Source organism: Poecilia mexicana, unplaced genomic scaffold, assembly GCF_051168715.1.
Source record: "Poecilia mexicana isolate PSO_F unplaced genomic scaffold, ASM5116871v1 scaffold_7, whole genome shotgun sequence".
Classification (NCBI taxonomy): Eukaryota; Metazoa; Chordata; class Actinopteri; order Cyprinodontiformes; family Poeciliidae; genus Poecilia; species Poecilia mexicana.
This window is the reverse complement of record NW_028263376.1, coordinates 29282087-29305938: the sequence shown is the minus strand read 5'-3', so window position 1 is coordinate 29305938 and position 23852 is coordinate 29282087. Positions and strand designations below refer to the sequence as shown.

General features: G+C 39.0%; 1 protein-coding gene across 1 annotated transcript in view; it reads right to left on the bottom strand.

Moving 5' to 3' along the window:
* kazna (kazrin, periplakin interacting protein a) overlaps window positions 1–23852 on the bottom strand; it is a 168873-nt gene that overhangs the window by 134012 nt on the left and 11009 nt on the right. Inside the window, exon 2 of the mRNA XM_088007410.1 lies at window positions 15261–15418. Within this exon, the coding sequence (XP_087863536.1) occupies window positions 15261–15418 (158 nt within the window). The remainder of the gene's footprint in view (window positions 1–15260; window positions 15419–23852) is intronic.

Here is a 23852-nt window from a genome sequence, read left to right as displayed (position 1 = left end):
AAATATTACCAAGTCAATAAGTGGAATATTAATAGACTCCTGAAAAACAGACACGTAAGGCTCTTTATAAATCAAAGGGGGCTTTAGTAAAATATTGAGTTTCCTGTCTGTGTGCATGCGTGTACTTGTTTGGAAGAAAGAGTGTTTCCAAATCTTAGCTTGATGTTGGCCATAAACTCACTTTTCAAGCTGTAAAATGTTTTAGCAATAAAAAAAAAACAAAATGCATTGCGTCAGCGACCACACAACCCTTCACTTCATTCAAGACACCACAGCAATGAAGGTTCTCGCATTATGTTCACAGTTTGTGTTTATCTGACCTTTTCAAATGGTGCTACAAGTCTGGTAATGGAGGAAGGGAATTCAGACAAACTCTGACCTTTTCTTAATTTGGCGGTTCAATATAACAGTAAAGCTATCAGATGTTTCCCTCAAATGTAATATAAATGGACACGAGTCAAACATGAAAGTGTATTTCCCTCATTCCCCAGGTTGGAGTTTAGCAACCAGCCTGAACAGACTGTGGGGGAAAAAAAAAAAAAAAAAAAAAAAGATTGTGCTTATTCTTGCTTTGCTGGTCATTTCCATTTAGTGCAACTAATTAAAACACTATACATGCTAAATGAATCTTGCGGGGTTAATTTAAAAATGTCAATCACTTTGTAGGAATGTTCCCAATTTGCATGTGACTAATTTCTTAATGTGTGGCTGGCACTAAAAAAATAAATTGCTGACAATTATTAATACTTGGAACCTCAGCCGACTGCATCATCACCTTTATTTGACGTTAAAGCATTTTATTTTTATTTATTTAAAAAAAAAAAAAAAAAAAAAAAGAACCTGGCCTTAAATGAAAACCACAGCCTCACAAATGACAAATTCACATAAATGCAAAGTACAGATAAAACTTCATAGCATTTGCTAAGTGTTTTCTACTTTTGCAATGTCTTGAAGAAATTAGAAGAGCCAAAACTTTTGGTCTTACTGTAATTAAAATTCCCCAACACAAACGATGCTCAAAGTGTAAAAATCAGAAAATAAAATAAAAAGTGTATATTTGAAGATTTTCCACATCGGATCCAAGAAACACCCATTGGTGCTCCATATCACCAAAGTTTTTGTACTCTGAGGTATTCTACTGTTGAAATATTTAAACATTTAAGTAAATTTTGTAATGTGAAGGCAGAATTAAGACAAATCTGCACCCCCGCCCCCCAAAAATCTCTTATGTTTCTGGTATTTAGGGAATAGATGTAATTTTAATCATTCTTACTGACCTAAGGCAGGAAAACAAAAAGTAATGAGAAAACCAGGTCATGTGTCCCCTTGTACAATAAACCCCTGGTATTCGCTGGAGTTGATGACTACTAATCACCTGCAAATAGCTAAAATCTGCAAATGTTTTAGATCTTTTCCATGAAAATACTAGACCAATATTTGGTTAGTTATTCGGAGTTACAGGTGAGATATGAGACATGAGGTCAATATAGGTCGACTAGAGTAGGTAGATATCTGGTTAGAGCTGCTTGTTCAGGTCCAATCATGATGTATTCAACGTTCCCAGACTGATCAACAAAAGTACGTTCAAATTTAAACTCACACAATCTTGTTAAAATGAGAACCGTCCTCGTTTTTACAAGACCAGTTCCGTATCGCTTGTTAAAACAGGCATCTTTCCCCACACACAAATACATGCCACCAGAGACCATCGATATAACAAAGACTTATCTGGTTCCTGTGATGGAGCAAAATGGCTTCAAGATATGACTTTGACTGCGCCTGAGCCGCCTCCTCCTCCTCCTCCTCCTCCTCCTCCTGCTGCTTCAGCTGAACAGACAGATAGATGTAAGTCATCTGGAGCAGTTCTCAGCATGGCGGCATGCGCCAATCTGACAAATCGTCTCATAACTCACGCCGAATAGTTACACACGACAATATTACCGTCATCTAAAGGTGCTTCCCAGGAGCGACACGTATTTAAACCAACCTGTCTTGCCATTCACATCATGTCATACTAATAATGTTACACACTTAAACAGGCTTACAGGATTACCTCCCTCTCTGGTAACCCTACGATCTGTGCTAAAAACAAACATGAAAAGAAGATTATGTCAGCGTATACGAGATGTTACGTAAAGGCAAACGCACCCCCAGCCGACCGCGTTTAGGTTTTAATTTTGTAGATGTGCAGACCAAAAATTCTGCCCTTCAAAATGCGGTGGATGGAAGAACAAGGGGATCTGAGTAATGTCCAGTCCTTCGGGAGAAGCAGCTGGTTCCCATCGATAAAGCAGGGCGAATTCATTTAGCGGTGGGAACATGCTGGCATGTGTTAAATGCATTATTTTTTTTTTTTAATTGGAGAAAGAAGCAGTGCTTGTTTAGCCAACACTAAACGCCTCAGGGGAAGAGGACACAACTGCCTGCTGAGAAAGAGAAAGTCATTTGTTCTAATTTTACATTATCCATTCGAGGAGGCAGAGTTATCAGAAGGAGCTAAATTGAAATACGCCCAAGCGTGCCCAGACACAGTCAGCAAAAAATGAATAAAAAAAAATACTGAAAAATATCAGCTTTAAAGACTTAAATAAAAACAGAAGTACTATCACAAGAAGACATATGCATCCAGTGTGCTTACAGGCAGACGACACAAAGAGGATGATGCAAGGCAAGAAACATTTGACTAGGGAGAAATGAATATTGCATCTTATCTAAAGTTCCTGGCAGTGTTTTCTTTTCTGTTTGACATTATTGTTTTTTTCTCAGGAAGCAGCATCTTTGACTTGGTCTGAAATCCTGTTGAAATTCACCTTCCAACAAATCACATGTAACAATCCTGATTAAACAAAAACGGTCTGTAAAACTCAAATATACAATCTAAATGTTCGTCTTTGCAGAATCACAGATCATGTTGGAGACCTGACATCTTTGAGTGAATGGGGAAAGTATTATGGAGGATTTGCCACTTCTTTTTAAACCACAATCCTTTTGGTGTATTTGTGAGTTAGAAAAGTGAACACACCCCTTTGGGGAACTCTTAAGTTTTCAACAAAAAAATATAGTGACTGACGTCTACGGCCGAAAAGACGATCAATGATAATTTCACAACACAATCTGACTTCAAAACATCCAAACTATCTCTTTTAGAGTGTTTTGCAAACAGTTATGCACATCTGCTCAACGATTTGAAAAATCCAGTTCATGTATGACTTAAGTAATAAAAACCTTTGAATTGCTTAGTGTCAATATTTCAGCTGCAAGTAATGGCTCAGATAGGTGCTTTGGATTTGTTCACTTTCCTAACTCACAAAGAGATGACCCACACCTGCTACGAGTAAGGGAGCCATTAGTGATGATACCGTCTCACAACATCAAAAGTATCTCCCTCTTCAAAGCCCAGTTAGCTCATGTTTCCAATAGATCATGCCTATAAAAAAACAACTTATTTTTCCACAAAAATTATCGGCTAATAAATTCAGGCTTTGTAGAACTCCAATAAGCAATTTGAAGTAGCGCCTGAACAGCAACAAAAAACATAGTAGAGAAGAAAAGAAAATTTGATCCTATTAGGTTCTACAGAGACCTACTTTTTGCTTTCATTAAATTGCTTCAACTGATTGCTTTCAGTTATGGACAATATAATATGTTTTTATTATTTAAAGTCACATGGGGGCCTCAAGTAGCCATTCAGCTTAAAATCAGTCATACTTATCTTCATCCATCCATTTTCTTACACCTTTATCCCATTCGGGTCAGGGGGGTGCTGGTGCCCATCTCCAGCTGGACAGGTCGCCAGTCGATTGCAGGGCAACACAGAAACAGACGGGACAAACGACGCACACACTCACACCTGAGGAGGATTTAGAGATAGTCATGTATTTGGACTGTGGGAGGAAGCCGGAGTACCCGGAGAGAACCCACACATGCACTGGGTGAACATGCAAAACCCATGCAGAAAGACCCCAGGGCCGAGAATCTGCAAGACAACAGTGCTACCAACTGCGCCACTGTGCAGCCCTAATATCTTCAGAATAAACCTAAATGGCTAATGTTATCACTTAGGAACAACTGAGAAATTCTCCAATGTTCTGAATTTTAACAGGAAATATCAATTGAAGATGGATTTAAATTATAATTTCTACTTTCGAATTTCTACTCTTGCTGCATTCTGTGCTTTGAGCCCGGGTAATAATCAAGTGGTAGTTTACAACTGTGAGGAAAGCCAATGTTAAGTGCTGGTCCACTGATGTTGTGACATCATCAGAGCACAGTGACAGTTTATTCAAGAGGTTCAGAGGCGCTGCACTCATTTTGTCTCAAGTAGGAGAGACGAAATGTTTCCATTTCACAGAAACAGTGGTAACAACCCAGGAGGGTCGAAGCAGAGCACATTCTTTGAGACAAACCACACAGTTTGACTTTATCAGCTTTAGTTACAAGCAGTTTTGAAGCAGTATATTTTTAATAAATGTTCCCTTTTCAGCTCGCTTTACTTCATTCAGAGTCTGCCCCGTGGCTCCGATTCTTGTACTGTGTCCCATTCGCATGGGCGATGACGAGTTGCAATGACTGATGTGCACATCCAGCATAAACAACGAATCTCCACACACACACACACACACGCGCGCGCGCACACACACACACACACACACACACACACACACACACACACACACACACACACACACACACACACAGCCCTCCCCCCTCATCACCGGTGCTGCTACATCAGTTTCTGCACATACTCAAGAGTCAGTCATGAATTCCTCTCAACAGAATAAACTGAACTAATATTACTGATCAACACAAGTTATTCCTTAATCTTAAAATAATCTTAATATATTTCTTACTGGAGTCATTGTTTTTAACAATAAGTAACAATAAGTGTTTTATTAAATATTAGATACCCTGTTTCAATAAAACAAAAGTTGCTCCAAGTAGGTCAGACTCCAATCTGTCTTTATTTAAATGCCTTAAATTAATGCAAAACGGTTTAATGATTAGCCAGACCAAGTCAGAATGACATGTTGAGGGCTCTGACTTCAATTTAATACAATCAAAGTTCCCAAACATACAGTTTATCACATTAAAGGCAGTGCTGTCTGATTTATAAATGCACATACAGTAGCAGCGAGGACGGTTGCAGTGGGAAAAGGACATCATCCACTTGAACGGCACAGTGTTCACCTTGAGTAGGTCAGCTTTGAAGTTTAACTCAGGGGGCTTTATATGAAACCAAAATAATCCCATTCGGGCCGGTGTTTAATCACAAGAGAATCCAGCTTTTATTCTGTAATTGCTAGTAATTACTGCTGCAGATCAAAGAAATACGAACGTGTCTCTTCATTAGCCTTCAAACTGAAGGAATTATGTCAGAATAACCAATGTCTTGATCTGTAACTATTGTAAAATTTACAGTTAATCAATGACGCACATATTCATGTGAAAGCATTTAAAATTGTTATCGACTCAGGATTTGAGACTGCAACACTTCGTTATTAATATTAATAATTTTTCATTGGATGTCGCTTAGAAAAAAAAAATCAGAATTGGCACAATTCTCATTTGTAGGAGTTCTTATATGCAACAACACTCCCACAGAGCGCAATTTCAAACAAAAAACTTCCGAATAATCTTTTTAAAAAGAGAGTGGAGACATCTGAAATAAGAGGAAATGAGACCAAGTTTAGGTCAAAAACAGGAGCAGGTTTCAGACATGAAGATGAATGCATTCCCTTCATCTCAGGGAATATGAATGAATATTTCAACATGGCTCGATACTAATAACCCTTCTTTGTAGCGCTTTCATCTCCGTCTAATGGACAACGGAGCAAATATTGAGAACAAATATACGCAGTTGCTATTTGCAGCTTGGTTTCAGCAGAGGACGGCGTGGTGAAATTACATTTTTCAATACTTTATTTTCAGTTGAATGCATAAATAACAAGTTTAAAAAAAATCAAAATAGACAGCATTATTATATTATTTGTGGTTTCCAAAAGTATCAAAATTTAATTAAAGTCTCAGATTTGGAGTCAGTCAAGACAACTGTCGAGGTTGAACCAGATAATCAAACATGACGATTTTCTGTTGTCAGGGCAGCAATTAGTAAACCTCAAGATGCATCTTTTATACTGAGGAACCACTGGATAGACTGCAGTCAAGGTTTCAGAAAATAAAAGAAAAAAATAAGCAATACAGAATTCAAACAATGCGAGGTTTTGCTCATTGGCTGCTGAGCAGATTGTTGTGTAATCTGCAGGTATGTCGCACAACAAAAAAAAGATAAAACTGCTCCACATATACCTGTTTTTAAGGTACACAGTATTTGAGCAAATGGTAAAACTAAGGTGAATGCCTCGGAGACTTTAGTAAGAAAAGATTGGGTGTCGGGAGACAGAAGATGTATCTGATGGTCTGCTTCCATAGTAACATATTGCACCTTATACACATGTATACACACAAACACAAATAAACACCTCTCAGACAGGAGGACGATCGATGGTGGTTTCCACTAAGGTCCAATCAATAGATGAGCAAGTTAGATTAGGAGAGCGTTGGACCTAAACTCGTTGGGAAAAGCAGTTTTCCAAGTGAGGAGAAAGATCAGTTTGCTACCAGCAGCAACATGTTATGGACTCGACTATCCTAAAGTTACAACGTTTTTTGTTGGGGTAGAAAACTTTAAAACATATATGGTCCAATATTGGGCCGTATCCAAAGTCCAATATTCCTCAACTAAAAAGAGATAAGGGTATATTTCCATATTTCTCTCTCTACAGTGCAAATTACAAACAAGTGGTTCAAAGAAATGAAAGACTGACATTTCTAAAAAGCAGAGGCTGAAGTTTCAGCTTCAAACTCAAACTTCAGGCAACAGAATGAGGGACATCAGGTGCTAAAGCAGGAAGTGGCCTTCGATGATTCAATGAATCATGATTCGAGATGCGTTTGAGAAGGGGAGAGGCTCTGTTCACCAGTCCACACCTGAAGGGGTGAGTGAAGTTTTCAGCATCAAGTCTAAAAGATAACCTATTTAACCATAAGTAGTTTTCTGATAGTGACCTCCAAAAAAGTCGCCTGCTCGTCTTTGATAAAAGAGAAAGAAAACTTGGATTAGAAAATCAAAAATATATTCATTACCACCAATTATAATTTCAATCAATTCAATTTACTTTGATTGTTTACCCATTGTGTAATTTGTTACTTTTATGATAGTCTAAAAGTATGATAAACTCTGTCCTAAGCAGTAATTTCAGCTATTCTTTGCACATTAAGTGTATTACTGGCATTAGTTTTTCCATGATGGTAATTAAAAGCTAAAGAGAGTCCTTGGAGCTAGTCACAGACATAAGTTTGCTTCATATTTCCATCAGAACAACATAATCAAACCATTTTCAGGAAAAGTCAAACAAGCATACCATTTTAAACGTCTTCACCTTCTAAATGAATTGACAAAATGTTGCTTTGTGAGCAAGTATTTGCATGACAGTTTAACATGATCTGATCTCAACGTTGTTCATGTAACCGTAGGGGGAGAAATTTTACCTCCAGATGTCTGAGAAGAACACGAGGGACAGTACATCGTGGCTCCAAATGATTTTAGACTCTAAAAAAATCTCTTCATCAACAGATCTTGGATCAATGACGATGTTGATTGGTCATTTTCCCAGCATGTTGATGTCGGTGTCGGAGCCAGGTCTTGACCTCTCATGAGAAAGTTCAAGCAGGTCTTAGACGAAGGACAGTGGGAGATGGACAGAGAGCGGGTTGTTAAATGCTTTCAGTCGTTCAGCTCTCTGCCTACTTATGCTAATGGCCCTGCCGAATCAATAATTAGTGATTCCAGACAGATGCCAGCTACAAGACTCAAACTGCTCATTTTTCTGCTACTTTACAATTTAGAAACTCAAATTATAATACCGTTTTGATGTTGCAGAGATGCATTTTAACTGAAGGTTTAACTGAAGGTTGTACCATTTATCCTGATAACTCATCAAAATACTTGACTGCCAACAAATTAGCCTGACGTGCAGCGAATAATGGAAACAGGTTGGGACAAGATGGCTATGGGAAGGTATAAAATGGCTGGAAAATTAAAAATGAACCAAACTGACCCACAACCCTGACATCTACCAATAATTAGATTTTTTTTCCCTACACATTCCTCACTAGTTTATGCCAGAATAGTTGAATGACATTGTCTGTCTTTCTGCTTTTGCCAGATTAACAGTTGAGATTTTCAATTTGCCTCAACTATCCAGTTAATTCATGCGTCTGATTCAATGCAGTCAAAACAGAAATCTTCCTTCATCGCATTATTTTGCATTTCCTGCCTTTAGACCAGGGGTCTCAAACTCCAGTCCTTGAGGGCCACTGTCCTGCAACTTTTAGATGTGCCTCTGCTGCACCACACCTGAATAAAATTAGGTCATTAGCAAGGATCTGGAGAACAGATCTACTACACAAGGAGGAGGTAATTAAGCCATTTCATTCAAGTGTTTTGTACCTGTGGCACATCTAAAAGCTGCAGGACAGCGGCCCTTGAGGACTGGAGTTTGAGACCCCTGCTTTAGACAATCCACTGATTATTCAAGACCACAAACAAAAATGCTTAAATTAAATACAAACTTACTCCAATAGTGTTTTTACATGTAAACACTTGTACAAATTTGTCAAGATTTGTTGTGAAACAGCATAAACTACAGCTACTTATTTAATTTAGTTAAAACAGAACATTTGTGAAGTATATTAGAGACAACCTACTTTGTGGCAGTGATTCCTAACAAAACTAATTATGACAAATTTGGTCATGAAGTGGATTTAAAATACTTAAGAGTTGATTAAAGTGCTGCGCAAAACAACGATGATGACAAACGAATGAAGCAAAGCATTAAATGTCTCCCATCCAGACATATTTCACCAGTCCTGACACCGATAATAGCACAATAAATTTGCTAAATGTCATGCAAATCTGTAAAAACAATAATTCTATGCAATTAACACAAGCCCATTATGAGGGAGAGAACTCTCACTGAAAATCTCCCTAAAAAGGAAAAAATGAGTGCTGCCTAGAGCTATGACTGCCACTCAGCAGTGCTGATCATTATTTTATAGCTGCTTGATCTTTACAATATTTGCTTAGCAGAGCACTTTTTGTAGAGTGAAGAGGAAACTTACAGGGAAGGGCGAGAACTTGGATCGAGAGAAGTTCTGATTAGCGTACTTACAGATTTCTCCTTTGAATTCATGTTGGGGCAAAAAACACATTTTAAAATGCAGATTAAGTTTTTTTTTTTTTTAGAGAAGTACTATAAGTATCAGAATAGTGTAAATCTTTATTGTGAGATGTGCAAAGATAAATCTAATTGACATACAGTTACTTGCACCTCAGTTTACTGTAAACTAGATTTGGGTGGGTTTCTTCCCATCATACAGATCCACATGCCGTAAAATTACAAATGTTTTACGGCATGAAAACTAATATATTTATCACTTTCTGCTCTTATGAATCTTCCTACTGATGTATTTTGGGAAAAAAGTTAAATACTTCTATATTTTACTGGACAGAGTTCCTGACATTTCATTACCCAGCGCCGTTTAATCACGTTGGAGTGTCATTGGATAGCACTGTCCGCTGCGCGCTTCCTGCCCCCAGCAAAACCCTCGAGCAACTTGCTCACATGTGACAGCTGTGTTCACTTGCAGTCAAACATCTATATTTGCTCGTTTTAAAACACTAGTTCAGATGGTCTTGGGAGATTCTCTTTATGTAATGATTACAGAGAGACCGTTTTCCTCAGCAGTTGAGTTAATGTGGTGGGTTTTTTTTTTTTTTACTAAGAGGCTAGACAGAGTTATTTTTTTTTTTCCTTCTGGATCAGTTTATTGAATGTCTGGTAATACTGGGTCTGGGCACTGGTGACATGAAAGAGGTCCACTAATGTAACAGGCTGCATTTCTACCTTTTAATGTTGAACACACAGACTCCAATAGGAACGTCTGTTTCCGATCCCTGCTATCAGATTGGGTTACTGCATTTATTACATCTTTCTACCAAATCCTGTTGTATGAATGTCTTCTGTCATTTTGTAGGTTTTGTGTGCAAACTGACTGTATTTCTCTTCGTATTTGGTCAATACGTACTAGTAATGGTTTTATTTTTTTGCATATTTTTTCTTCATCCATCATCTGTGTGAAAGACTCGCGTTTGTCGTCCTTTAGTTTCACTGTTCAGTGAGTCCGGTTCAGGCAGCACGCTGTGTCCAAATATTAGCACCAACTGAAAAAAGACTAAATGTATCCATGTAATTTGACTAATACATAATTAAATGTCTTTTTAGAAGATTTATTGTGTATAAAACCCAAGGAGCAATAAGTCATTTTTGTTGTTTTTTTTATAACTCCCATATTAGTCTCTCCTTCTTCTCTCCTCAGCCAAGATTCAAAGACATGCATCTGTAATGAAATGCCTTCAATTTATGCCTTACAAGATAAGCTGTCATTTTCAATCTCCTCAACACAGAAGTCCACCGTCTACAGGAGCACCGACATGCATCTTAGGACAATTCAATTCTACTGGTACCTGCTCCGTCTAAAACGAAAAAAAAAAAAAAAATGGTTAAAACCTGACACTGTGAACTCATTCTAGATATGTGTTGTCAGCGCATGAGACGTCCGCAGACGTTTCTCAAGTGCAGCATCCTGGACGACAGCAGCATTAAGAATGACAAGGGTCTGACCTTGTCTATGTAAATACTGTCACTATGAATAATATTCTCTGAAATCTGACAATTACGACTTTGAGAAAAGAGTACAAGAAGCAGATATGTACAATAGAGATTTAAACCACCTTCTTAGTGCAGCCTCTGTTTAGAAATGTTTAAAAAGCCCAAAAAATTCACTAACACTTTGGTATGTTTTTGAGCTAATTGTAGGATCTCAAAACCCTAACCCTAAGGACAGTGAAACATAAACTTTGACTCCTTTCAGTTGTAGCTGAAAGAGAAGAAAAGCTCCTTTTGAACCAAATTACCAAATTTCACCCTCATTTGTCACACTTTAGGGTTGAACCAGGCGACAATGATGATGCGCGTTTGCTTCTGTGCCTCGCCGGTGATTGGACGAGAGGCTTTTAATACAGGTCTGCGAAGTCAGAGGACAGGCTGAGAGGGCAGATGGAACCCGGGTGATGCATTATGCATGGGTAAAAGAAACGTGCTCCGATGGGCCATCTGAGGCCGCAGGAGGAGAGAGAGCCAGACTGACCCAGCCAGACCCGTCACACATTTACTTCCCCCCCTCCATCGCCTCCCACCCTCCACCCAGTGAGACTGCTGCCTCCTCTTTGTGCTCCTCCACGACCCACGGCACGAATCCAGAGCTATCGGCTAACCAACGAGTAAGTCAGACATTAGTGTTGAAATATATTAAGTCTCATCTCTCATCTCATGTATTTAATTTCATAAGCCTTTAACTTTTTCAATTTGTCAAACTGCAACCAAAATCCTCAACAAATCAAAGTGGTAGTCTTGTGGGTTATGCCTCTACCAGTGCTGCAAGTCTAAAAAAAAAACAAAAAACTATGTAAACATCAGTTTCAAAAGTCCTGAATCAGATTTTCAACTGGATTTTGTTTGGTTTATGGAGCCTTAGGATAATGTTTGGCAGAGGAATATAACTGTAACCATGTCACAGCATTCTGATATTGATCCTCTAAGAATGGTCAAGCTAAGAAAATCAATTTGCAGTACGCTCAATATGTATTTAAAAAATAAAAAAAAATAAAACGGCAACCGTTTTTTTTTTTTTTTTCTTGGAAAATGTCCTTCCAAGCAGTATCGATCATCTGCTGCAATTGTTCTCAAGGCTACCATTTTTGGTAAATGAATATCTGCCAGACACGAATACGCGTCTTATTTGTTTTAGTGGTTTTGTTTTTTTTGTTTTTCTCTCCAAGTCGACAGCCGTGTCTGCAGCTCTCCACTCATGATTAAAGTGAAGTGGAGGTTGCAGGGGGTCAGACAGACCTTATTTATCTCCGTCTCTTCTTAGTGGCTCTCAAAGTCACCTTTAAACGGCCTCCTTGCTCACCCCCTGTGCCCAAACCGCGCCCTTCTCTCCTCCTCAGAGGAATCCCGCTCCCCCCCGCCCGTGATGACTGACAGCTCAACTAATGCAGTCGCAGCTGAGTACAGCATGGGGAAGAGAAATAGAGGGAGGGTCGGTAGAAAATGCTCAGCAGCCCATCTCCTCCCAGCTTGACTGGAGGATACACACCAGATGGGCCTTCGGTGTGGATGGAGGATCCACGTGAAGCAGCTCTGCAGTGAGCCATGGCCAGACGGACAATGGCGGTAAATAAACTCCAGTGGTGTGTCAGGAGGCTCCAGTTTGATATAGAGAGATTTGATTTAAGACTTTGAATGCGTTTTAATTACGCAGTTTGGTCAGTGGGGTGCCTTACGATTCTGGACCTCAGTGAGGGGGAGCATAGAAGTTAGGAACTCCACTTACAAAGACCATTAAAAAAATTAAATTAAAGAGCTAGAGCTAAATGGCTCCGTTACACCAATTTGACATTTTAATGCGACGTTCCTGCATCAGGGGGAAAAAAAAGGAGGAAAATCTAACCTGCGTACTGAATTGTTGCATCAAGGCTCGTCCATGAGCTTCATGCTAACATTACTGTAAAGCTTGTAAATGGCCAGCTATTTGAATCTGTGTCATAATTAAAGGAGAGCTAAATTCATAATAATCATTATGAATCGTCCGTCTATACGCACTTATCCGTACAGAGCGTCAGTGGGGCTGGTAGCTACATTTAGAGGTCATTGAGCTGAATACACACCAGACGGGTCACTAGTCCATCACAGGGAAACACAGAGACCCACAGGACACACTACCATTCACACACACACACACACTCTCTCTCACCTAAAAGCAATTTAAGAAACCAATTAACCTATTACGAATCATTATAAATCATTTAGTTTTATCTCAGTCTCGTTGCCGTTATTCGTGTATTTTTTCTTTTTACACTAATCGACACAGCCCCCATAGAAGAGGCTGGGCACTGCGAACTACACAGCCTTTTAATTGTTTCGTCATCGAGACACCAGCTGCTTAATATTCCATGGAGCCGTTTGATTTGAGGAAACCAAAAGGGCATGAATGCCAATTGATACTGGCTGATGACACATTACCTGCACGAGAAGAATGATGCTCAGAGGAGAAAGACTGCAGGCGGAATACCTGAGAGAGAGTAAATTAACAGCCACCGTGGCTGCCTGTCTTTTGGAGGAAGAATGAAAGAGTGACACTGATAAGGTGAAAATAGGAAGGAGCATTCAGGGTCACCAGCAGTCACTCAGTAGTCTCTGCATGCCTTGTCTTCAGGCCTGCAGTTGATTTTCAATTGACTTTGAGACCAAAACTGTTTTGTAACGTTCAACGATAATAAATAGAGAAGTTTGTTTTTGAGGCAGCATTTCTTTTTTTTAAATAGAAGATCAACACAGTTTATATGACTTCCAATGTCGCCGTTGTGCAGCAGATTTACCATCAAAATCATTTTGAAAAGGATCGACGCTGCAACACAAAGAAAACAAATTCATGCGTATTAAGAGGAGAACAACTCAATCACACGTTGCCACTTACATCTGATGAATCCTCCCCCCACTAATTTAATCTCTCCGGAATCTGGAGTTTCATGTCCTCCTTTTTAGCCGCCCTTCCTGACAAAGGTTATATAAACTAATCAGCCATAACAAGCATGAAACATGAGGAGAAAACCGAGGAAAAGACAATGGCATCACCCCATTTCATTCTTTCACGCTGTAATTGCGATTCAGCTAATTGACTTATCAGCGGAAAGCAGCTGAACAAAATTGCAGAAACACTTTCTGCTCTCCTTCAGCTTCTCACCTGGGCAATTAATGCATCGGAAAATTAATTTTTGTGAGCCGACGGGACATGACAGGAGTCTCAATTAAAAGTTTGCCATCCGTGGTGGTCGGGAGATCACAATAAAGCTGACACCTGCAGGAGTTGCTAGAAGAGTGGTGCATGTAGCAGACCTGTCACTGCCAAAAATAATAAATTGGCAAACTGGAGGAAGTGTGAGTTTGTTGTTTCATCTCATTACAGTCAACATTTTCATTTAATTTGACACTCTGACTGAAAGGCTTTATAAACATAATTGCATACCTTCAGGAAGAGTTTGCACTAATGCAAAATGAAGCATGTGATGTGCTCATACAAAACTAAATTTACAATTTAACACAAACTAATCATTTTTTTCTCCATAATTTTACACATTTGAACGTCCTGTAGACTTTTGTTCTTTAAAACCGACGCTATCCAACTAGTTTTAACAGGAAAATGGCTTAAGTTTAATCCAATGAAGCCTTTGTGAGAATATGGAGGGTGTGAAGTGCCTCATCTGCATTTAAAGAAACCCCATCATAATCAGATTCAAACATCAGACATTAACTAAGTGAAATATTCCACGGAATATTAAGCAGCTTATTAACTATCCAGATTGACAGCAGCTCTAAATATACAACCAACTAAAAGAATAGAACATATCAAAGCACAGCCCTGAAACCCAGGGTCGCAACTACATATTATTTAGGTGGATGCGTCGGGGTGAAGGAGAGTAGAAAACATACGCTCGCTCTACCCCACCCCCCGAGACGAAGACACGTGAAAGGTAAAACTCGCTACATTTACCCCGTTATGTGCGCGAGGTGAAGGAGCGTAAGGCGCGCTGAAGTGGATGCGAAGGCATCATCGACGCGCCGCCCCCTCCAGACGGGGTTTTGATGCCCCCTCTGGTGCAGAGCCCCTAGGCGTTGCATGCGCTGCATACCCACTTTTTGCACCACTGCTGAAACTACTTGATAATCTATTGCATAACATGCTACTGTAGCTTCCTCCTACTGACCAAACTGAAATAATTTTAATATGTGTTGATCTAAACCCAACTGCATGCCACACTTTTGTGATTTTTACTTACAAAATAAATCTGGATCTTTGTATCATTTTCCCCTTTGCAGCAATGCACTACTTTGTATCAGCCAAACAAGCACGGCTGATAATCTTCCCTCTTTAATCCCAATCATTTACACTTAAGCTTGAGGTTACAAGATGACAAAATGCATAGATTTGGATTTTGGAGTCAAAAAATCTGCCAATTACTTTTACCACCTGCCTCCTTTTTTTAATTCTAGAAAAAAAAAAAAGACTTAAATTTGTACCTGAGCATCGACGAGGAGGTGCCTCATCAGGTTCATGGACTTCTGCAGCGTCTCCTTCTCCGGAGGAGAGTAGGGCTGCTCCTCCTGTTCCAGGGATTTGGGCCTGGTCACCATAAAGCTTGCAATCTGGTCATTCAGACTGTTCAGCGACTGCACAGCTACAGGGAGACACAGACATAAAAATCATATATACTGACTTTATGTTTTTTTTTTTTTTCCTTTATTACAGCTCTTGTTTCTAATCCAGGGATGTTTACGAGCACCATGCTGCGAAAGAAAAAAAAAAAACCAAAACTGTCTTTCTTGCTTGTATTTCTGTAAATGTATTGTGAACATCTTATGGCACAGAAACAACAGCGACAACAAGCTAGTTTTCTGCTGTCACAGACATGATCTCTGGTTCAGAATGTTCCACTTCAGCCTGAGAGCCATCCTGTTTTTGTTTTCCTGTTCTCTCCCCTGTGTGTCCCTGGCAAACCTCTCCTTCCAGGTTTCCTCTCCATTAAAAACTCGCCACCCTTACTGTACTTCCTCCCCCCCCTCTCTCGCTCTCTCTCTTTCCCTCTCATACACACTTCCTAAACACACTTCCCATTTACCACTGAGTGACCTCTGGTCTGCGAAGGGTCACAGCAAATATTTCTGGTGGAAATTCAGGATAGATGAAGGCGTGGAGGAGCAGGTTTTTTCCATATCTTTGCGGGGGTTTAGCAAACATCTTTTGAATTTTACATGAGTTGCTACGCTAACCCCTGAAGTGTCATTATCCATCATCCCACTTCTTTCGAGCATTTACATTATTCTAAAGTTTTAGCCATGTCAGTCAGAAAGGAGGTTTAAAGATTGGCCATCTGTCCAGAGGTGATTTTATGCAAACTTTGAGCCATTAAATCTATTATGTCTCGCTAAAAAAATCCTCTGCTGGCACATTTCTGCCAAATAACGAAATGCAACCTGCCTAATCCCAGTGAGTAGGATGATTTGAGGCCAAGCAGCTGGATAAGGTATTTTCAGGATGCAAATGTAAAGCCTCTTTCAGACAAACATCCATGCATAGAGAAAGGGAGGGAGAGAGAGAGAGAGAGAGACACAGAGAGAGAGAAATGGGAGACAGTGAGAGAGGCTAGATTAATGTGTTGCGCAACAACAAAATTCTATCACCGCTACGGCTGACATTTCCAAGCAAACAAGCTCCGAGGAGGAAATTTGACAAGTTGGGATTGAAGGCAGCGCAGATAAGAAGGAAACGGAGGACCTGAAGAGGAAGCCCGTGTCCCTCCCCAAGGTGAGAGTCGGGCAGAAGTCAGAGTAATGAATATGTGAGCAGGGGCGTTTGTCGCCTGAATTTCAAGACACTTTAGTCAGTCTGAGTGTCTGATAAATGTCTTTAGTCATAAAGGATCGACCGTAGAACGTGCACAAGTGGGAGATTCGGCCTCAGCTTCATTTCATTTTTATTTAATTTGGGCTGATTAAAAGGCAAAATGCCACATATTCACTTTTTATGGAGTATCAGCATTAATTCACCAATTCATAACAGCAGAATGCGTGTGGATCCGGTTTCAGTCGGGATTTGAGGGGTGCAATTCTTACTGCACAATCACAGTGCCCTCTACTTGGCAAGACTGGAAATCAAAGAACATCTCACAGAAAGGTGAAATGTTGAACGCAAAGAAAAATGACATCGAGAGCCGGCAACATTTCAACCACTTGGCTGCAAAGCAAAACAAAAACGGTCAAATATGGTAATCAGTTCCTCTCCCCTTGTGACAGCAGGCTGGAGAACGCTGCATATTAGGTTCACCTACACAGTCCACTTCATCGTAAAACTAATCACTGCACCGACAGCAAATTACAGACAAAAAATGACAGAGATAAATGGCAAGCTTCTTCTCAAAAATAATATGTCTTGTTCCAATGTTAGTCTGAAACATTAGAACAGAAGAAATATGTGATAAAGATGTCATTGCAAAAAAAACATGTCAAGTGGTCAAGATAAAAAAAAAAAAACAAGAGGCTTACATGGCTGTCATAACATTTTGCAGCTTGTATTTTAATTTATCCAAATATAAACCAATTAGGCAAGAAAATGTCTCTAGGTTGGCCTCAACTGTATTTCCTTTTTATTTAGTGACACGTTAGACAAAATGAAAATCAAAAACATTCATTAAAGTAGCTAACTTTAGCCACAAGTAGTTAAATGGGCAAACATAAATCAGGATTTCTTGATTTATGTCTTGCATTTCTTTACAGCACTTTGGAAATCTGCAGCAAATCACGTGACCTAAAACGTAAAGACGATAAAATCGTTGAAATGTGATTCTGAAAATCAGATTTTCTTCACTGCGAATAACATGAAAGCAATTTCAACAGGGTATATAACATTAACGCAAAGTACAAAATATCGATCAAATTAAAATCTATGGTCATTGATCACAAAAAGCTGCATTGTGTGCCAAAATCAATACCACTATTTTGTTTAAATGAACCATAACCCTTGAAATGCTGACCTTTACCCTACATATTGATTATCCAACACTGATTGCCTTTCTGGTCATCACTAAGCCTCTGAAGCAACAAGTTACAACTGTATGATCCAAAAGTATAAGTTAATTGGCAAAGTATTAATCAACTGAATGCAGCACAATCAGTATTATAAGATGCACAACAAAAGGTATTGGGAATCTTTGCACAAATGTGCTAATGGACATCGAAATTTCTTGTAATTTAATTATTTTTAAAATGAAGTAGTCAGCACTGCAACTAGGTTACTTTAAAAACAAGTACAGATAACTTATTTGGTAACTGTGGCAACACTGGCGACTAGAGATCCAAAAGATGTCGCCGCCTTCAACAAGAATGGAAAATACAACAAACTATAGAGAGCGTCATTCTGCATCTTCATGTAAAGCCCAAAATAGATTTCACCTGCAGCTTGCCTTCAGCAAATATGAAAGTAATGACACAGAGCCAGAGGTATAGGCTGAAAGGTCTGTACAAAGGAAAAAGAATATATATAAAGTTTAAATTTGAACTTCATGTCATTTATTTTACTTGAATATTTTGAACACAAACGTGAATTCACCCAATTAGAAAGAACCGAGGACCGAGTGCCAATATGTTCTCATTTCATTACACCAAACAGAAAAAGGTGCACAACCAATCAGAGTTAAGAGATGAAACAAAAAACTTGGAGAAATTATTACTTTCTTCTTGCAGATGATGTCATCGTTTATATCGGTTCAGGTGTGCACTGCCAAAAGTGAACCTGCTGCCGTAGGACGTAGAGTTTATAGCCGTTCAATTGTACGTTTAGAAAATGCACAAAAAATAAATCTGGCTAACCGATCACCTCAGTTTGTTCGGTCAACATATCAAAACAAAACTGAATACTTAGATGCTAAGTGTTTTATTTCTGAAGGGTCATTCACCGTTTTCTACTAAAAAATATGTTGAAGTAAAACAGCTTTAATTGCCTTGATAGACTTTGTTTTACATCATTGTATTCAACAGCCACGTCTATTGTGAAAGCTAATGCCTTTCACAATGGTTTTACAGTTTTTCCTCCACCATACACAAGCTCAAATCTAAGTTGCAAAATTCAAACAACCAGATCTGTAGAATAATATCTACAGAAGAAACGCAAGACAAACATCGCAAAAAACATTTCAAGAGGTCAAGAAAAAATAAAAACGACAGACTTTAAAAGATTATATTTTGTGGCAGTCATAACATTGTAGTTTTTTGACTGTTCCTGAGAGGACAAGCCATTACCAGTGCTATCCAATACTGCCCCCTATTGGCAAAAGTCAAGATAAAACAGTGAATAACATGCTCTTGCATCATTTTGTCGCACCACAAGATGAATGAAAATTAAAAAAAAAAAAAAGGAAATCTTTGATCAGACAATTATGTTTTGGCTCCCTGACAATTTATATAAAGCATTGCAATAAATTGCAATAAGATGCATGTACAGATTTGTTCTTCACATTTGTAGGACTGCAAGTTTCTTGGTAGACGACATGCATAATTATGAAAATCTGGTCTCTATAACAATGTGAAGCCTCTAAAAACGCAATCAAATAAATAAAAATCGACCACGTATTTCTGAATGTTTATGTGTAATATAATATCAGAAGGGCAGCCTTTTAATTAAAAGCAGTTCATTATGACTATAATCATTAGCAAGTACGACATTTGGCATAATTATAAATATATTTCCCATGTTAATTTTTACTAAAGTATCAAAAAAAAACAAAAAAAAAAAACCTTACATGTTTGTTTTTGAAAAAATGGTAATTATTCCTGCATGACAAATTGATAAGGCACAATATGTCACGGGAGAGATTTTACCTTTCACGATTAAATAACACGTTATCTTTCTACGGCGGATACGTGCCGACACATTATGCAGCTGCAAATCCACGTAACGCCACCCTGCCGCCGATACCCACATGAAATTTTCACGGTGGGGATGAAGACAGAGAGATGGTGCAGGCGGAGAGAAAGCACACATCGCTGGCTTGGTGGAACTGAACCCCCCCGGGGGCCCGGCAGCTGTGAATCGGCGAGCAGAACCCTCATCTCCACAGAGCTCATTAAACCCCACTAATCGTATCTGTTACTGCTGTACGGGGTGGAATAAAAGCAAAGCAGCAGATATGGGATGTGCTTTTCCTGGAGGTGTAGGGCTGTGCACTTCAAAACGCTAGGTGGGTGTGTGGTGCTTACATGTGGGTGTATTTATGTGTGTGAGTGTATGTTTGATAGAGAAATCTGGCAGTGGTTCACTTCCCCCCCTGCCCCCCCCCAATTTTTTTTCCCCTCCAGCACAAATCCCCCCCCCCCCCCCATTTTCTCTGCTCAGACTTCCATGAGGTTTCTTCATCTTTCTGTCCTCGTTCTCGTGTTTGTGCTCTGCTTGAAACGACGTTCTCAGCTGGTTGAATGGATTACACTGGCTCTATTTCACTCTCCCTGTCAGCAAGAGAGATAACAGAGCAGAATAATCAGAAACAGAATCCGATTCAAAAGGCACAGACAAGAAAAACACCAAACAAATTATGGTTTTTTTGCGTGTTCGTCGTGTAAGATCATCTTCTGGTAAACTGGCCTCATAAACAAACATAAGGCTCCGTCGAGTTGAAAGGAGAAAAAAAAAAAAAAAAAAAAAAATCAACATGTCTGCTGCTTTGAAGGCTCTGATTGTTTTTGATTTTGGTCGCAGCCGACACAAAGCCTTACTTGTCGAAACAGGAAGACTCGAGTACACACACATCCCGTCGCAAAACCTAAGAGTGAATAAACCGAGCAATGTGAACTGCGTGTATTTGAAAAGCCTCTTCATAGTGAGAGTGGGTGGTCTGAGCGTGTGCCTCTTCAAAACCCATCACTGAAGTAAAAAAAAAGAAAAAAAAAACTGCTTTTGCTACTTCTTTTCACTGTCAAAGTTTGGATCTAGGACAGGCATCTAGAGGCACATCTTTGCCTGCGCTCATTTCAAAAAGAGACGTTCATTTGTTTGTTATTGTTAATCCCTAGGTGTGGATCCATAAGTTAAACATTGGAAACGCTATGACAGTTTTACTCAGCGGTGCAGCCTTGTTTTCCTACATAGAGAAGGTGATTTGTTTTCCCCAATCTTATTTCTAACGCAGAATACAAATTGAACTGCATGCATCATCACATTGTAGAAGATTTTTAAAAACGTGAAACAAATACCATCTTTTTCATCGCTTTTTTTTTTTTATAAGCTAATAAGTAATTTTAAAAAATACCCTCTAAAACAGGAATCACTTCTATATATGGATGATGGCATAGCATCCACCCTCCTGAACCTCTTGCAGTACAGATGGAATAAACTGTTGGACAAATAAAAGATCTTATTAAAAATAATCTCTTCACAATGAATGTGTGGTTGCCATTTTTTTTGCAACACAGAATTAAGGATGGATTTCTGCTACAAAACCCATCATTCCAGGAAACATGACTGAGCTTCGTGGAAGTATAATCTCTTCACCTACAAAACAAACCGTCTCCACTGGAAACAAGACTATAGTAGACTAGAAATCTTGGATTTAAGGAAAGAAACCTCTCAAAAGCCGAGGAAAAAGGATAACACGATTTATGCTAGGTGGTATTCAGTTGTGGAAGGTTTAAAATTGGTTACATTTTAGTAATTTTTGATTGGTTCAAAAAGTTTTCCTGGTGCCGGCTTGAAACTTAGGGGAGATTATTTCTTCACAGCAGAAACCCTGGAATGATCTGCCTGTGCAAATTAGGAAAGCTACCGCAGAGGAGACTTTTAAATCCCGGTTGAAAACTCATTTTAATTCATTGCCTTTTAAGTCCGTGGTTAATTGACATTGCGTGAATTATTGTTTTTAATGTTCTTTTTATGCTTTGTAATTATGCTGTGGTTACCAAGTTATATCCATGCTGCACCGCACTTTGGTCAGCCATGTTTTGCTATAAAAGCATGGTAGCCAATTGCTAGGGATGTGAATCAAAGATTTAAAAATCACTTGGTGCCAGTTTAACTCTTCAAGTCACTGATTGGAGACACTAAAATTTCCATATAACTATGCTTTATAAACTAATATTTGAGCAAGAGGATTTGCCATTACAACTTTTGACTTGGGTGGGTGTTGCTGCCTGCATTGATGTCTGAGTTTTGCAATTCAAATGTAACATCTCTTGCAGATTAACTTGTGCATACGGGGTTTCCTTTTCCATTAATCTTAAATGCATACTTGAAAATAAGTAACTGCCTGCACCTGAAAAGAAAACAAAAGTTTTAAAAATGTCATTTAAATTTTAAGAAAACCTTCTATTTTATGATGCTTTAAAAAAAAAAACCACTGGAAAAGGTTAAGGTGATGCTATTTATTAATGTGAACAGAGTCTGATTAACACCTGACGAGACGATTCTCTCTAACATTTAGCTGACGTCGCCTGGAGGTTGGAAGCTGCTGTCACAAGGCATAGACAAAAGGAAATCATCTGCCAGGGTGAAGAGTAAAAGTTTAAACTGACTGGTTGGTTTCATCTCACTTTAATTTGGGCTGTTATTAAGCTGCAAAATGAAAGTCATTTTAAAATGCTAATACCTCAAGAAACACAGCGTAGTTTTTATCTTTACGTCTCAGGAAATCTAACAAAATGTGCACTCTGCAGCCAAACCTACACATCTCCATGCCGTCCAACAACCCATTATTTTTATGTTTCAGATACACTTTGGTAGATGTGTGTGTCGAGTACGTTTTGCTGGTTTTGCTCAGGAGACGAGACTCAGCCAGTGGTGCTGAAAGAAAACACTGTTTACATGACTTGGTGCATATTGCTGCAGTCTTATCTGATTCCCCCCCTTCTTTTAATTCTGTTCATGTTGCAAGTGTTGGTACAGTTGGAGCTTCCTGCCTGCTTGCTCTGCTGGGGGATTAGGTGCAGATCCCATCCAGATTGGCTCTTCCTGTTTAGAGTCTGACCCTCCACATTATTAACTGGATCATCAGCAGTCGGTTCGGCCAATCCCAGAAGAGGCCTCCTTATTTAAAATGCTGACTTCCAAACAGCTGTGTTTGTGAGCAGATTGCATCTTTGCGCTTTGGTAACTTTCTGCTTGGCTGCTGCATTGTCAATCTTTATTTGAGCCAAGAGATTTTGCTTGCTGCCTGGTTAGCTTTGAAATGAACTGCGTTTTAGTTCGGGTTTCTTGTTTAGCTTTTGTTTGAACTCCATTTTCAAGAGCTGGTGCTTGGTTTGTAACCTGGTTGACATTTCAGAGCAGAGTTTTAAAAAAAATGTCTGAAGGCAAACTAATTATTTAATTTTTATCTAGTGTCAATTAATTACAATGTCGCCAGCATAATGAATGAGATATTTCCTCTTGCGTTATCCGCATATTGAAGGGTTCATTGATGGTCATAAATTTCCACACATAAAGCAAAACGGAATTGGTCGGAAATTAAAACAACTGAGCTGACCAGCCATAATGGCATTATAAAATCAGGAGCCACATTCATACCTTCTTGTTGATGTGCAGATATAATTCTTGATCAATTTTATTGCTTTTTTTAACTGCTCATATTTACATTTTTTTTTTTCATCAAGGCTGCTCATCAGCTTTACTCCAGCTCCAGAGAGCCCAAAGCGAGGCAGCAACTCTTAAATTCCTGACATCGTGATTACTTCATAAAAATGTTATTTACAGTATACGGCATCATAAGGCAGCTGAGAATATTCAGGATTTTTTTTTTTTTTTTTAATCACAAGACTAACCGCAGCTCTCCCATAATAGAACCACAGTAAATTGATACTCTGGTTATGCATTTTTGAACTGTTTTACAGAGGTTAGTTGGAAAGTTAATGTCCAATACCTTAGTGGATGTTTTTTATGCCAAAATAACTCCAGCCATACTCCAAAATAAACCTAACCACCACGGTCCCATTAGCATTAGATTAGCTTTTAATCAGTGTTGTGTATGGTGGGTAACAATGACCTTACGTATGAAAACACTAACTGCATCAACTCTGTGACTCCACCATATACATGGCAGCATTTAGTCATGGTGAACACAATCTAATGAAGTT